At 38.5% G+C, this 17,975-nt stretch overlaps 1 protein-coding gene across 1 annotated transcript in view; it reads left to right on the top strand.

Annotated features, from left to right (window-relative positions):
* LOC136877298 (cytochrome P450 4c3) overlaps positions 1-17,975 on the top strand; it is a 129,295-nt gene that overhangs the window by 88,048 nt on the left and 23,272 nt on the right. Inside the window, exon 9 of the mRNA XM_068225567.1 lies at positions 7,323-7,514. Within this exon, the coding sequence (XP_068081668.1) occupies positions 7,323-7,514 (192 nt within the window). The remainder of the gene's footprint in view (positions 1-7,322; positions 7,515-17,975) is intronic.

Below are 17,975 nucleotides of genomic sequence, written 5' to 3'. Positions count from 1 at the left end.
CATGGTTCTGCCTTACAAGTAATAAATCTCATTGCAGACCATATTGGACATCAGATTATGAACATTAAAATAAGAATAATAGTTAACACCACCTTTCCAATACTTATCTTTCCTTATATTTGGGATATAAACATTACAACAGGCATTGTAACATGGGACATGTATCGCTTAACTGTCGTATCATCAGCCGAAATAAATCTTAGCCTAAAGTTAGGTCAGGGTCCCAAACCTAGTGTCCTTAAAATATATGGCACCCTAAGAATCAACATTTACATTTAGAAAATCAAAACAAACATAGCATGTTACAAAATGGCTAAGAGAAAAACACACAATCATGTTGAAACAGAGGTTAAAAACAGAAAGTACAATACAGAGGTGGTAGTGAAATAATTAAAATCATGAGGATGTAATTGCTACCAGTCAGTCGATCAGAATGTTCAAACATAAAACAAGAGTGAAAATATATAAGAGTGTTCATCATGCCTAAGTGAAAAAAACACGTAATCGTGTTGCCAGAGGTTAAAAAAATAAGGTACAACACAGAGCTGGCAGTTTAATAATCAAACTCATTGCAACCAGTCAGTTAATAAGAATGTTCATACGTAACAAAAAATGATGATTATATTCTTTTGAATGAAGAAATAATTAAATCCCACTCTTGTATGGATACGTGAGTCGGGCAAGAGAAATCACACATTGTAGCAGACATGGAGTAATAACACTTCAAACAGGATTGATCACACCTGAAGCCGCTTATAAAGTTAACAATGGTTAAAGCCGAATTACAGGTGTCTTCATTTTTACTGGGAGTTCAAGACCAAAATGGAATAAGATGCAAAGTGCGTGAACTGAAGTCTGAAAAATGGAAAAGGGAAAAAGATGTACTCGGGCCTTGAAAATAGGGTGTTCAAAATGAGAGTCTAAGATTGCTTACCTCTTATGTTGGATTGACTGGAGACATTAGCCGTTCGAGGGGGTCTGTTAAACGTCTGCCCATTGCTACGTGTGTTGTATCTGTGTGCTTGCTTAGGCAGAGAGTAAGTTGGGACGGGAGGGGTCCGCAACAATGAAAGTGCTGGAAGCTGACGGCGGAGTTGTATTATCGGGAGGGGGGTAAGGTGGAATCTGTTATGACGACTGTAGGGATATTTAAAGGTTTATAATTGAAGTTTTTGTGAAATTGTTATGATTTATATTAAAATTAGTGAGTAACTTGGGGACTTGTTCAATTAATGGGCTGTTGTTCTCAGGGACATCATTCAAATTATTATTATTATTAAAATGTTGATCCAAGAAAATGTACGTATTTTCCAATCCAGTCATTAAGCTGCTTTTATATACATATTTTAGAATGTGGAGGCCCTGATCAATATTGTAGAATAATTGTGGCCGGAATCCCTCATGTGGTTGCTCATGGCAGAGTACTTCTTATGCTTTAAGGCATTATAATGTTCCAAGTTCCATGAGCAACTGCATGAGGGATTCCGGCCTCAATTATTCAATAATTGATCAGGGCCTCCACATTCTAAAATATGCATATAAAAGCAGCTTAATGACTGGATTGGAAAATACGTACATTTTCTTGGATCAACATTTTAATAATAATAATAATAATAATTTGAATGATGTCCCTGAGAACAACAGCCCATTAATTGAACAAGTCCCTAAGTTACTCACTAATTTTAATATAAATCATAACAATTTCACAAAAACTTCAATTATAAACCTTTAAATATCCCTACAGTCGTCATAACAGATTCCACCTTACCCCCCTCCCGATAATACAACTCCGCCGTCAGCTTCCAGCACTTTCATTGTTGCGGACCCCTCCCGTCCCAACTTACTCTCTGCCTAAGCAAGCACACAGATACAACACACGTAGCAATGGGCAGACGTTTAACAGACCCCCTCGAACGGCTAATGTCTCCAGTCAATCCAACATAAGAGGTAAGCAATCTTAGACTCTCATTTTGAACACCCTATTTTCAAGGCCCGAGTACATCTTTTTCCCTTTTCCATTTTTCAGACTTCAGTTCACGCACTTTGCATCTTATTCCATTTTGGTCTTGAACTCCCAGTAAAAATGAAGACACCTGTAATTCGGCTTTAACCATTGTTAACTTTATAAGCGGCTTCAGGTGTGATCAATCCTGTTTGAAGTGTTATTACTCCATGTCTGCTACAATGTGTGATTTCTCTTGCCCGACTCACGTATCCATACAAGAGTGGGATTTAATTATTTCTTCATTCAAAAGAATATAATCATCATTTTTTGTTACGTATGAACATTCTTATTAACTGACTGGTTGCAATGAGTTTGATTATTAAACTGCCAGCTCTGTGTTGTACCTTATTTTTTTAACCTCTGGCAACACGATTACGTGTTTTTTTCACTTAGCCATGATGAACACTCTTATATATTTTCACTCTTGTTTTATGTTTGAACATTCTGATCGACTGACTGGTAGCAATTATATCCTCATGATTTTAATTATTTCACTACCACTTCTGTATTGTACTTTCTGTTTTTAACCTCTGTTTCAACATGATTGTGTGTTTTTCTCTTAGCCATTTTGTAACATTCTATGTTTGTTTTGTTTTTCACACTAGTTTTAAGCCTATTTGATTTTCTAAATGTAAATGTTGATTCTTAGGGTGCCATATATTTTAAGGACACTAGGTTTGGGACCCTGACCTAACTTTAGGCTAAGATTTATTTCGGCTGATGATACGACAGTTAAGCGATACATGTCCCATGTTACAATGCCTGTTGTAATGTTTATATCCTAAATATAAGGAAAGATAAGTATTGGAAAGGTGGTGTTAACTATTATTCTTATTTTAATGTTCATAATCTGATGTCCAATATGGTCTGCAATGAGATTTATTACTTGTAAGGCAGAACCATGATAGGAACTTCTGATCATTACATAATGATTCTATACTACTACCAGCAGCCAAAACACAATGAAATAGGGAATCCTACTGTGTCTTTCCAACAGGTTGGTGCCACTGCACACACATCAAGGGCGTCGATAAACCTCCTAAGTGAAATATTCCCAGGGTGCCTGATCTGGTAACATTCTGTGGCCATCCTCTTGCACTAATCTTGTAGCTTCATCTTCCTTTCTTTGGGGATATCTAAAGGCCCAAATCTGCCAATGTAAACCACAAACACTAGGCAACTGAAAGCTGCCATCACCAAGCAAGCTGGCCATAAGGTTAGGGTCGGGTAGCCATGTGCTTGCATTCGGGAGATGGTAGATTCAAATCCCACTGGCAGCAGACCTGAGATGGTTTTCTATGGCTTTCCATTTTCAAACCAGGCAAATGCTGGGACTGTATATCAATTAAGGCCATGGCTGCTGCCTTCACAACCCTAGCTCTTTCCCTTCTTTGCATCGCCAACAAACTTTGATGTGTCAGTGCAACATTTAACCAGTAGCAAAGAATATAGCTGTCATCCATCAAGAAATTGAGGCAGTATCACTAGACATGACCAGCAGAGTAATGCAGAACTTCAAGGAGAGACTTCAGACTTGCATGGAAAAGGACAGTTGGCATTTGGAGGATATCATTTTCAAAACCAAGTGATGGTGTATGTGTAAGTAAATGGTAAACACTGCTCTTCCACACTGTGAAGTAAATTCTGGTGTTACTTTGTTATTGATGTTTAACATTTGAGAGTTATTTCTGATGCATCCTATACCAAAGAACCCTTGTATTAATTGGAATTATATTAATGAAATGGCGTATGGCTTTTAGTGCCGGGAGTGCCCAAGGACAAGTTCGGCTCGCCAGATGCAGGTCTTTTGATTTGACGTCCGTAGGCGACCCGCTCGTCGTGATGAGGATGAAATGACAATAAAGACAACACATACACCCAGCCCCAGTGCCAGCAGAATTAACCAAGTATGGTTAAAATTCCCGACCCTGCCGGGAATCGAACCTGGGACCCCTGTGGCCAAAGACCAGCATGCTAACCATTTAGCCATGGAGCCGGACATTATATTAATAGCATCTATATACAATTATGTTCATTTACATGTTTCTGTCATTCCATAATGATTCAATTTGTCACTACATTGAACTGTCATTCTGTTATTACATGGTTTCTTTTGATGTTTGTATCTTCCTATATAAGGTGTAACTACATCCAGGGCAAACCCTCAGGAATGGATTCCTTGCATAGAGAGAATAAAAAGAAAAAAATTATAACAACATGGGTCCAGAAATGCATAACTACTGAGTTATCGGACTTCATTCGTAGTGCACTCTTAACACATCTTTGTGATACAATTGCATATATTAACATGTGTCATGAGTTGCACTGAATACATATCTAACCACCACTGGAACATTCTGTTGGCATGTCATATGAAATGTTCAAACTGTCCAACTTTTGCCTGAATTCAGACTTCTATTCTTTTTCCCACTGTATTCCAAATATCATCAAGAATGCCTGGTGTCCTCCGTACTGGAATTCCTGGTGTAATGCATACTGTCTGACAGGCAGCCACAGTTCAAGCACAAAGTTACTGCATTATCCACAGCAGTCACACTTTAATTGCCCCCACAAGAAAATTTTCTGTGGGTTGAAATCAGGAGAGTGTGGGGGCCAAGAAGTTAGTCCATCTCTACCTATCTTATGTTCACACTAACATGCACCAAGCTGCCTGCAGACACTAAGGCCGCGTGCACACCGAGCGCGCTTCGCATAGTGTGTCGCGTGTTGCTCAACGCTAAGCATAACCAGTGCTTTGTTCGTAATCCAGATGTTCACACCATCCGTGCTCTGCTGCGCTGAACGCCTATCTTACAGCGAAGCGAAGCGCCAGACAACGCGCAGTGTTGGTTAATTGCTTAGCGTTACCTAGCTGGTTCTGAATCTATGGAAGAAGAAATTATTCATGCAGTGTTTCAAAGAGAAGAAATATGGAACCCAAGACACAAAAATTATAAAAATGTAACTGTTTTGCAAACTAAGTGGACTTAAGTATCTACAACAGTTGTATCGCATTCCTACAGTAAACATATACAGTAATATTACTTCTACTGTCACACTTTACTGGGCTTAACATTGTGACAGGATGAAATTGGGTATGGATTTTAGTGTCGGAAGTGTCCGAGGAGAATTTCGGCTTGCCAGGTGCAGGTCTTTTGAATTGACTCCCGTAGATGACTTGCATCATGATGAGGATGAAATGATTATAAATACACACATACACCCAGCCCCCGTGCCAATGCAATTTACTAATTATGATTACAATTCCCTACTCTGCCGGGAATCGAACCCGGGACTCTGTGACCAAAGGCCAGTGCGGTAACCATTTAGCCATGTAGCCAGACACTTTGTGACAAAGTGCATAGAATCTCCCAGACTCTGTCATATCGGTTTATAATTTTGCCAATGGAGGGTGGTAACATGAAGAATATCACTCTGCAGGCTAGTAGTGGGCTTGGAAGTAAATATTTATGTTTATTATATTTGTCACACATTTACTCCACTTTTGTTATGATGATTAATTGTGTATGTTAATTGTAACAATATTGCAAAATACTATTTATAATTATTATATAAAGAGCGTGATTTAGTCGGAAATTTAATTTCCACGTGTTTGTTACACGGTGCTCCTAGATAATTCGGAAAATTGAATTTCTCCCAATACTTCTTTGCTACTTGACGCCACATTTCAGTTGCAGGGTTTGGAAGGTCAAAGGTATTTTTTGTCATTCTTAAGTAATCATAAAATGTATCGCGATAAAGTCTTGCATCTCTGTGCAAACGATGGAATTCTCTGAAAGTAATTCGTTCTTCATTAAATTCATGAACCCACTTTCGATTCTTTTTCCTAATTTTCAATTTTAGGTAACTGTTATCCATCAGTAAACTGTTTCTAGTGTACTTGGATAACGGCATTAGTTTGTGACCACCCTAAAACGCCTCGCACCAACCTAAGCTGAGAGCACGGCGTAGAGTTTTCGGTGTGAACAGCAAGCACGCCTTGCGCTATGCATAGCATTTCACGCTACACGCGACACACTATGCGAAGCGTGCTCGGTGTGCACGCGGCCTAAGACTGAAACATACAGAAGCACCATTATGTTTGAAACTTTAAGCAAACCTATTACATATGGTTAATTATGACTGGGAGTATGGAAATCATTTGTGGATCCAAAACATAGCCACACATGTTAGAATTGTAAGAAGTATTTCAGATTTAATTCCAGCAATTAAGATATGTTGGAGTACACATACAGTATAAGGAAAGCTATGTATTGGAAAGGTGGTGTTGACTATTATTCTTATTTTAACGTTCGTATGGTTCTGCCTTCCTCTTCGAAAATGTATGAGCCTACAACACTTCAAAAAAGTATGAGCCTGTAATTCTGAACTCAGCAACAGCACATCAGACAGTAACACATTCACTGTTAAGAGGTTACTGATGGAGCTGGCAATGATTGGTTTTGGTCCAGTACCAAGTATTTTGTTTATTAATGCAGCCGGACAGCTGAAAGTGAACTTCATCACTTGGCAGAAGACTAGTGTCTGCAGGAACAACTCCTAAGATACTCTCACAAAATGCTCTGTGGTAGGTATAATCGCATTCACTAAGTTCCTGCACACCCACCATTTTGTAAGGATTGAACTTCGTCTCTGTGTGTAAAATTCTCCTTACAATACATTCAGATAATCACATAGCAACTGCATGCCAAAGGACCAAATGTTGAAGAGACTGAGCGTAATGACTTGTCTCACCGCACGGATGTTCTGTGGTGTTTGAATGCTACAAAGTGGCTTCATTTTCAATGTTCAACCCATTCTTCTCAAATTGTCGACCCATAACAAAATGTTTTTCCTGTCAGGAACTTTATCATATGACCTAGCCTAAAGTGTCTACAAAATAAGTGCTGTGTTGAGGTAATAGTCAGCATTTTTTGAAGTAAGCCTCAGTCATGAAGCCACATTACTCTCAACTTCATGTCATGATAGCAACTGACATGACAAGGCATGTGTTACACAAGACCACCATTCTGCCACACGCATCACCACTAACGCCTGATAAACAAAGGTGGCAAATGCTAAAGTTATTTCTACCACATAGGTCTACCAATGTAAGCAGCGGAGTATGTAAAGTAAATGAGAAACACTGCTTTTTCAAACTGTGAAATAAAGTTCTGAATAGCTTCTATCATTGATTTGTTACTTATGTTAAATATTTGGGAGTTCTTTCTGTTGCACCCTGTATTTAAAAACTTAATTCTATGGAGGTCTCAGTTTAGAAACTAGCAGCAAGAAATTTGACTAATAAATAATGTAATGTCTGTTTCAGTGGGCTACAATGTTCCAGCTGGAGCAAATGTCACCATACCTCTTTTCATATTACAACGTGATCCACAATTATATCCAGATCCAAATAAGTTTGATCCTGATCGCTTCTCACTAGAAGCCATGCAAAGTCGCCCCCCTTATTGCTTTCTGCCATTCAGTGCTGGACCAAGAGGATGCATTGGTAAGTTTGAAAGGAACATGTCCACCAATACCAGGGTTTTTCATTAACACGCGAGAAGTCGCACCCATTTTAGAATGCGAGAGGTCGTGCGAAGGCAAATTGCTCACGCTTAATATTCTAAAGAGCTGCTATTTTCCTTTTGCAGTGAATGCTCTGATAAAAATATAAATATGTACCCTGTTTAACTGCCTTTCAACTAGTACTAACATAATTACCCAGTAACAATATTTTCTCAATGTAAAAAATTAATGATTTTTTTGTAAAATCTGGTAAAATTATGTGAGTTTTTAAAGAACGTGAGAGGTCGTGCGTGAGCAAATTTCTTCAACGTTTGCATTTGTACATTTCAGTGAATGATTTGGTCACAATTCAAGATAAAACTACAGCACCACACTTCACTGAAAGCCACCATAAACCTCATGAACTTTACTTAAGAAACTTTCTTGGAAATGCAGTCATGTAAGAATACACTACGCGAGGGGTTGCTCGAAGGCAATTTGCCGCAGCAGATGTCAGAGTGAAAGAAAATTAAACTACTCCGGAATGCAGCAGGCACTATACTGACGATAATCAATGTCAGGTGGGAGAGAAGGAGGGGAGGGATGAAACGAGCGCCCTAAGCCCTACAGCGCCTAGAAATGAAATTATTAACAAATATTTAGAAAGTGCGGCAAATTGTCATGGGTGCAACCTCTCGCATGTTAATATTTTAAATACTCAGGCAGGCGGGAAGTACTTTTGTAACAGGTAAAGGTATGGTAACATTACACACAAAAAGGAGAAAATCACCGAGCTCGATAGCTGCATTTAAAGATAAAAATTTCATTGTTCCGTATTGAAAAGTATCACAGTTAAACCTATTCAACCTATTCAATACAATGGTAGTTCAACCTATTCAATACTAAGTATTTATTATTTCAATTTAACTCGATAGCTGCAGTCGCTTAAGTGCGGCCAGTATCCAGTATTCAGGAGATAGTAGGTTCAAACCCCACTGTCGGCAGCCCTGAAAATGGTTTACCATGGTTTCCCATTTTCACACCAGGCAAATGCTGAGGCTGTACCGCAATTAAGGCCATGGCCGCTTCCTTCCCACTCCTAGCCCTTCCCTGTCTCATCACCGCCATAAGACCTATCTGTGTCGGTGCGACATAAAGCAACTAGCCAAAAAAAAAGGAGAAAATCACAACTAGTGGAGCTGAAGGACAATGACAATAATATGAACAACCAGAAACTTAAATAATAGATATGCAGAAAGCCCGCTATATCTGACATCTTGATCCACAACACTTCATATCACCATAATACAACACACACAGTGGTAGAATACCGACCTTTTAATCCAAGGATCATGAGTTCAAACCCAACAGTGGCAGATGGAGTTTTGAAGGGTGAAAAGTAGTTCATTCAACATTCTATATCATACAATATTGAAATGTAAAATATCTATAGTGACACATTTAATACCAAGCTCAATAGCTACAGTCGCTTAAGTGTGGCCAGTATCCAGTATTCGGGAGACAGTCTGTCGGCAGCCCTGAAGATGGTTTTCCGTGGTTTCCCATTTTCACACCAGGCAAATGCTGGGGCTGTATCTTAATTAAGGCCATGGCCGCTTCCTTGCCACTCCCAGTCCTTTCCTGTCCCATCGTTGCCACAAGACCTATCTGTGTCGGTGCGACATAAAACAACTTGTAATTTAAAAAAGGATACATTTGACATTTACCTGACAATATTAAATAGAACCTCAGCCTTAGATTTCCCAGCAGAGATCTGTTGCTTCTCCATCATCCAGTAGAGTAAAATGGAAGGTCCAAATTAATATGCTGGCAGCCTAAATGGCATCAAATCAAAATCCATATAACTTACAAGCTTTTCAGTCAGTTGAACATGAATATAACACTTAGAACACTATCAATACCTGTAAAAAATAAACAATTGTAAGTGGAATGACATGTTTTATTTTACAAGAACATCCTCAGATTCTTACAAATTACTTTTAACTGCACACATACAGTTAGAACTTTGATTATCTGTATTAAAAATCCAACATTTTCCATTTTTTGAAGAGACAATTTCTCATGTCCACCATCCAAAAATTTAAGTCCCATCAATACTAAATCCTTGATAATGCGCTTTTTTTAAGAATATCTCATAGAAGGATGGTTTTGACATATCTACAGATCTTTCACTATGGTAACTATAACAAGCTCTGGGAAAGCGATCAGTGGTGAACTTGCTTAAGGGAACATCTTCACATTGCATTCAGCTGGTATTATTTATGGTAAACACAAAAATCATAAGGCAGCTCTACTTGAAGACTGAACACATTTCATCAAATGTTCATACATGTAAAAATACCTACCTTACGTCCAGGAGAGGAACAAAAGTTATTCTAATGGACATTCCTCACAGGTATGATTTAATGCAAGAGTCATGCATAAATCATGAAGTCAAAATACAGGTTGGAGTTCTGGTAGGGCAACATTCTAATGGTACTGTACTTACATTGATATTAACCTAAGAAGGGAGTATCACACAACACATTGTCTCCACCTCAATAAGAAAGGAAAAAAAGAAGTGAGTAGAATATTGATTGATATTGTAAAGTGATCTAGAGTAGACTATACAAGAATTTAAATCCCTCTAATGTTTTCTAAGCGAAGTGTACTCAAAGAACCTCAGCCTTCAGCAAATCCAGGATGTTCATCAAATATCATCAGATGTCAGAATCTCCAGCTTTGTTGAGTCATGTTCTGGTCATAGGGGCAAAAGCGATAATGAACTCAACAGCTTCGGTAATACTGCAAACTGAATGGAAATGAAATCTGAATTGAATCTATAGTATGATCAATCGATATGAATTTTCTAAACCTTTATTATCTTAAACCAACCACTGTGTCATACACATTATATAACATTTCTCAATGCAAATCTTGTTCCTAGCATGAAATCTCTGAAATATCACTTCCACAGTCACTTTTACAGTCGTCACTGTTATCTGCATTTCTTTTAATTCTCAGACATATCACTTCCACAATCACTTTCAAAATCGTCACTGCTATCTGCAGTACTATTAATTACAATCTTGTCCATGGCTATTTCCATGACACCGTCATGCCTCCAGTATTCCTCTTCCAGTTTTTTCACCTTTCTGCTATACCCCTCCCAATCTGCGGCAGATACTAAATGGAATGCCCCGATGATCAGTTGTCGTAAGTTAATTGCTGACATGTCTCTCCTAATATTGCATCGTTTGAATCCGTGTTTTATTTCGGCATTGCCAATTCAATGGCATTCAGATCACAATCGTATGGGGGAAGAGGAAGGACGACATGACCTGTTGCACCAGCCATGACGTCAACAGCATAAATTTTATTAGGAGGCCTGTTTTCCTCAACTAATCTGTACAGGGCCTCTTTCCATTGATTTAAGTCACAGACAATGGTTCTCCTCTGTAGCCACTGGACCATCGTCACTCGTGTATCATACTTCAATGGTATTTTATCCACCTGTCGAGAATGATATGGTGTATTATCTAACACTATCACAGATGCAAGAGGCAAATTAGGGAGCACAGATGTTTTGAACCACTTCTCAAAATTATGGGGATTCATTTGGCTGTGGTAATTGCCTTGGATACTTCTGGCTTCAAACATTAATTGTGCTTCTCTAATGAACCCTTTCTCAGATCCAACACTTGCAATGATTAGCCTTTTCAAAGAGCTTACGCATGCTCTGCCATCATTTCCCAGTAGTCATAGTATTATCAATCCAGGACTCGTCCAAGTAAAATACTTCCTTGCCTTCTTCCTTAGCATGTTTAATTTTGACAAGGAAATGTGCCCGCCAATCAATGATGTCCGCCTGCTGCAGCAATAAAACATATTTATTTTGGACCTTCTTCCACACGAAACCCATATTTTTCAAAACTTTTCGGAAAGAAGTTGTGCTCCACTCTCACTTAATGTCTTTTTTAAGCACAGGGATCAGGCTGTTCATGGTAGGTATCACTTTTTGGATGACATAGAAGTCTTCAATGGTGTCCCTTATCACTTGTTACCGGGCGAGTTGGCCGTGCGCGTAGAGGCGCGCGGCTGTGAGCTTGCATCCGGGAGATAGTAGGTTCGAATCCCCCTATCGGCAGCCCTGAAGATGGTTTTCCGTGGTTTCCCATTTTCACACCAGGCAAATGCTGGGGCTGTACCTTAATTAAGGCCACGGTCGCTTCCTTCCAACTCCTAGGCCTTTCCTATCCCATCATCGCCATAAGACCTATCTGTGTCGGTGCGACGTAAAGCTCATAGCAAACCTTATCACTTGTTTGACAAAATCGTCAAGTTCTATCTTCCCTTGAGTTCTCTCCCTAAGATAAAAAAGGAGAATATCATATAAAACTTGCACAAGGCACCCTACCATTATTCATAATGATATTAGTTAGAACAGATTAGTTGGACTGGTTACACAAGCCTACCTCTTTTTTTACCAGGGGTGGCTGGAAATTCACTGGGGTGAGAAGCAGAAAATGACTTAATCCTCTTAATAGTTGCCACAGATTTTCCCATATATGCGGCAGCTCGTTGAATAGACTTGCTGAGGGGGAAGATCAGCTGTTTATTTTGTTTCTCCATTGCACAGCAATCAACACTTTGACCTATTATTTTTCTTCCCTCACTGTGTATAGCCCTTGATGGTCATTTCCATGTAGGAGTTCTAGGTGGTTCCTGTGATGTACTTGCATTTTCCTCACTCAGGTTCAATTCTAACCTATATTTTGGCTTTGCTGTATAAACAACAACAGTACTAGTACGTAAAGTGTATGCCAGATGTCTCACGGCGATGCATAATCTATTCATAGTTTGTGTTTCAAAGGTTGCCAATCCGAATCTCGAAGATAACTGAGGTCTACTAATTCAGCACTAGGGAGCCCAGGTATCACTAAAAGTTTTGCATACTGTACTAGCTTATATTTTGATCATGCCTGCAAGAGTTTCCCTTTTAGCAAACTTCTATTAAAAGAACAGAAATGTGGCTTGTTTACAGCTCTCCTTCTAAGAACTTCCAGCATTATTTATTACCTAATTGTAGCCTCTGAAAGCACAAACATTTCATCAGGTATCAGTCATTCTCCTAGCCATGGCTCTGGGCATAGTATAAGCAAGTGACAGCAATGCTATTGCTCAGTTAATTGAAAGTGTTTTAGACTCAGAGGACAGTGGTGACTATTATGATAACACTGAAGAAGAGATTTCAAGTGAGTGACAGTTCACCTGATACGAGTGACTACAAAATCGTACCGTGCGAAACCAAAATATAGTGAATGGGTGTGGTTTTTTAATAGTGATAACCAACCAATGATTCATCACTTTAACAGGCTCTCCAGGAGTATCAGGAGAACTGAGAGGCAAATATTTTGATAATTCTATATCGGAGTTGTCTGTATTCTTGGAGGTTATGGACCTGTTGTTTACCACATTGCGTGGGAAACAAGCATTTACGCTATTGAATAATTATTGGACCCACACAGAAAAGGACTGTGTTTGACACTAGTGAAGATGAAATTAAGGCCTACTTTGCCCTGTCTACTCTGATGTACCAGGTTCGTAAGCCTTGCATCCAATTATATTGGAGCAGATACATATACTCGGACCCCAATTTTTTGAGACACAATGAGTAGTGTGAAGTGCTCCTACACATACCTAAAATTTTCGAGATTTATTACACAACATCTTTGTCTTTTATATACGTGCAATGTACTGTAACCCATAGTATTAGGATAACAACGAACCTGGATAGATATCACATCACTTTCAACATTTCCTTCTAGACTGATTCCCTTATTAAAGAATAACATTACATTTTCGGGCTTTCAGCATTAGTAAAGTAAGAAATCGGATTTCAGCACTAACATAAACATATAGGTAGCATTATAGTACTAGTCCGCTTCTGTGGTGTAGTGGTTAATGTGTGCCACTACCGGAGGCCCGGTTTCGATTCCCGGCTCTGCCATGAAAGTTGAAAACAAATAGTACGAGGGCTGGAACGGGGTCTACTCAGCCTCGGGAGGTCAACTGAGTAGAAGGGTTTCGAATCACACCTTAGCCATCCTCGAAGTGGTTTTTCGTATTTTTCTACTTCTCCTCCAGGCACCTAAGGCCACGGCCGTTTCCTTCCCTCTTCCTTGTCTATCCCTTCCGATCCTCCAACAAGGCCCCTGTTGAGCATAACAGGTGAGGCCACCTGGGCGAGGTAATGGCCCTCCTCACCAGTTTCATCACCATACTCAAAGTCTCACGTTCCAGGACACTGCCCTTGACGTGGTAGAGGTGAAATCCCTCGCTGAGTCCGAGAGAAAACCAACCCTGAAGGATAAACTGATTAAGAAAGAAGGAAAGAAAGAAAGATCATAGTACTATAGGGCTATAATCTATCATTCCCAAAAAAATATATATTTATGGTTGGGACAACTGGCCTACCCACTTCCAGGGCCCATGAAAGAGAATTAAATATCTTTGTGGAGGAAAAAAGTTAAACATGATAAAGATAAATATGACTTCATCTAGTTTTCACAAGTCGGGCTGAGTGGTTCAGACTGTTGAGGTGCTGGCCTTCTGACCCCAACTTGCCAGGTTCGATCCTGGTTCAGTCCGGTGGTAGTTGAAGGTGCTCAAATACGTCAGCCTTGTGTCGGTAGATTTACTGGCACGTAAAAGAACTCCTGCAAGACTAAATTCCTGCACATCGGTGTCTCCGAAAATTGTAGAAGTAGTTAGCGGGGCGTGAAGCCAATAACATTAATTACATTTGGCTTTTAACAAGCTGAGCATATCAGGTAAGAAAAGTGTCCTGGTGACATTTTAGTCGCTCAATACAGGAATGTCTTTGGGTGCTGTGACTTTTACTTTTTTTTTTTTTTTTTTTGCTGTTTGCTTTACGTCACACCATCACATATAGGTCTTATGGCGACGATGGGACAGGAAAGGCCTAGGAATGGGAACAAAGCGGCCGTGGCCTTAGGTACAGCCTCAGCATTTGCCTGGTGTGAAAATGGGAAACCACGGAAAACCATCTTCAGGTCTGCCGGCAGTGGGGTTCAAAACCCACTATCTCCCGGAAGCGAGCTCACAGCTGCGCGCTCCTAACCGCACGGCCAACTCGCGCGGTATTTTTACCCTTCGGTTTATTGACTTGGCTTGTATAACCTAAAACTTAGGCTAAGTTGGATAATATTTTAAACACCTACATTACTATTTTCACCTGTGTGCAATTATGTTATTTATTTCATTAATATTATGATAATTATTATAATTGAGCATTGTTAACTTATAAGACCCCAACAGACAAGCATTGGTCTTGTGTAGAGTTATACATTTGTTAAATTCACGTTGTTTCCTTTCATGATGTACACGCCTATTCTTTGTTACATTATAGAGTATTTAGATATAACCTAAATTTCTTTACCAATTAAGCTCTTCAATAAAGACATACATAACTGTCCCGTGCCAAGATATATTGGTAGAATTAGAGCTGTCAAGATGGTTCATAACCCCCTTTGATTTATTATCTTGACATGGATCACCCAAAACATAGGTTAGGTTTGGAGAATACTTTAATAATCAGCATTATTTAATGCACTGTTTATTACTTTCATATTCCAAGATGTAATTGAAACATTTAAATAAAGCATCATACATTAAAATTTAAAGTTTTACTGCTAGAACAGCTGACATGGAAAAGTGATTTGAAAATTCAAACAAATTCATCTTACATTAAAATCTTCAAGAAAATAAACTGTAGACTTTTCCGATATATCATCAGCATTTCTCCGGCTCGCCAAAATCCATTTCTCCCTAGTTTTAGCGTCTTTGGAACATTTATAAACAATTTGTTTGGTATGGTATGCGATGTGCTATGCACATCGGAACTCTACACCATTTATAAGTTTTCTGCCTCACTGTCTGCGCAGGATTCATTTTAAGTCTAAAATATACCATTCAGATTATTATCCAATGTATAGACCTCGAATTTAACCATACTAGACACTAACATAAAGTAGAAATACACGAAGTGTATCCTGCTTCTCACAGCACACTATGTGTTATTTCGTCTGCTAATTCAGTCAACCTGTACGATGACGTCGGACCAATGGGATCGCGTACTTGCGTGACGTGACATTTTCGTAGATTTTTATCATGTTTGGAGTTATTATTTGTACATTCTGATCACATTTTTGAATTCTGCATGGAATTTTGAATCAGATTAGCATATTTTTAATTAAAACCCCGGATCATGCATGTTCCCTATTATTTTGAATGCTTCACTGAAAACTGTGCGTGAAAATTCTGGTTGCTGTCCCATTTGCAGCATTTATTTCAAGCAGTGCACAGTACTTCTGACTGGGTGGCTTACTCGTGTTGAGGACGATTTAAATCTGATTTCTAAGTGAGCGTGCGGGACCATTAAACCTGAAGCGATTAGGTAAAAATGCTCTCCGTTCTTGTTGGTTCTCTTACGGCCACAGTATCTTCCTACAATCTTTCACCATTTCATTTCTCTGCCAATCTGGGTGTTGAAATCTCCCAGCAGTATAGTCATATGGTGATGTGGGATCAAATCAATGGTTTCTTTGAGGATGTTCCAGTACTGGTCAGTGGTTGGTGCATTTTTTCTGTTAGAATTATTACTTTATATTTCAATTGAAAAGAAGAGTTTATACATCCAAAGGGAGTGGTTTAACCCAGTAACCCCACTTGTGTACACCATTGTATGTATGTATGTATGTATTAACGTATCCACAAAGATGCACACAAGATGCTGTCAGTGGGTACAATTATTTTATTCACATCTATTTGCAAGTTAAACGCACACATAACCTTAATCACTGCTGTCACAAACAAAATACTCACATCACAAGGCCACCATTTTGACAAATGAATACCACTGCACACGGAGATTGCAACCTTAACCCACAGTTGAAACAGATGACTGCTCAAAAGCATGTCACAACACGTGGTCACGAGTATAACCTTACTAAACCATAATTCTACTAAACAACAACTCATAACCAATAACTTGTCAACCAATATTTCTCTGACTCTCATGTGACTCTCAGTCACCGTCAAGATTGTCCCCTTATATATGTGCCTAGCCAGGCTTCCAGAAAGATACGTTGCCAAAAAAAAATCTTCTTAGAGTGCCTAATACATACATTATAATGTACAGAATATTCTCAATCGTTCTAGTACCTATTACCATTCTGGAAATTATAGTGTGTTTCACAAATGGATTATAAATTATATATACGGGTAAGAATGAACTGTATACAGGTTCTTACACTGAACTGATATAAATGTCTATATACAATGCATGTTTCATGACATAACCTCACAAACAATGTGATCGTATTGCGTACATATATATGTAATAATAATAATAATAATAATAATAATAATAATAATAATAATAATAATAATTCAAGCTCAATATTTGCATTAGTTACCCATGAGTGGGAGAATATTGTTTTCAAGTTATATCTGTTTACCACACTTGCATCAGTATGTATGTACAGTATGTATGTATGTGTATTCTACCCCACCTGCACCCAAGTCGGAGTGAAGATAATCCTGCCAGCATCTCAGGAAGAAATTTATTTCAGTGATAATCTATTTATTTATTGTAGGTTCCAGGAAAGATTGCCTTCCAGTCCTCTAGGTATCGCTCAATAAATCATATTTGTCAGTGGACGTCTCCATTCGACATCCAGTAGTAATAAACCTCAATGCAAATGAATATGTGACCTTAACTCTACATCTTATCCTATCTTACATAAATAATAAATCCAACTTATCATTTATACTAATTTATTAGCATGCTAATCTGAAGAAAAGTTAAACAAATACTGATAAATACGAGAAAAGAACAATGTACTTTTATACAAAGTCAAAAAAGAATTCCTAGTAATCACTTGTGATATCATCTTTCTTATTTACACTATTTCTCTCTGCAGTGACTCATAACTGAAATGGGATTTTCTTTAAGATATTAACTTATCCGTCCAATACTGAACTTCATAATATTCAAATACATAATACCACCTTGTAGCATCTAAATCACAGTTCAACTCCCCTGTTGGGAAAAATTAAGTTTAACGATATGAATAATATGTATCCCCTACTGAAAATATAATTCATGTAGTTTGGTTAGTTTTCATCTAACTTCATTCATCATCCTGATGTCCCTACACAAAACCTTCATCTTTATTATCTTTATTATATGGGAATTTTCATGATTGGAGTCCTATCATGTCCAATTTTATCTTATGGACCTTTATTATTTCACATATAGTATCTGGCTTTCTTGGCAATAGGTATAAGAACATTCTGCTAAAAATCGGATGGCACTTCTCCTGTAGCATACTTATTACACACTAAATGGAATAACCTCTCCATGCTGGTTTCTCTT

This window comes from Anabrus simplex, chromosome 1 (assembly GCF_040414725.1).
Source record: "Anabrus simplex isolate iqAnaSimp1 chromosome 1, ASM4041472v1, whole genome shotgun sequence".
Lineage (NCBI taxonomy): Eukaryota > Metazoa > Arthropoda > Insecta > Orthoptera > Tettigoniidae > Anabrus > Anabrus simplex.
This window is presented reverse-complemented; position numbering and strand designations above follow the sequence as displayed.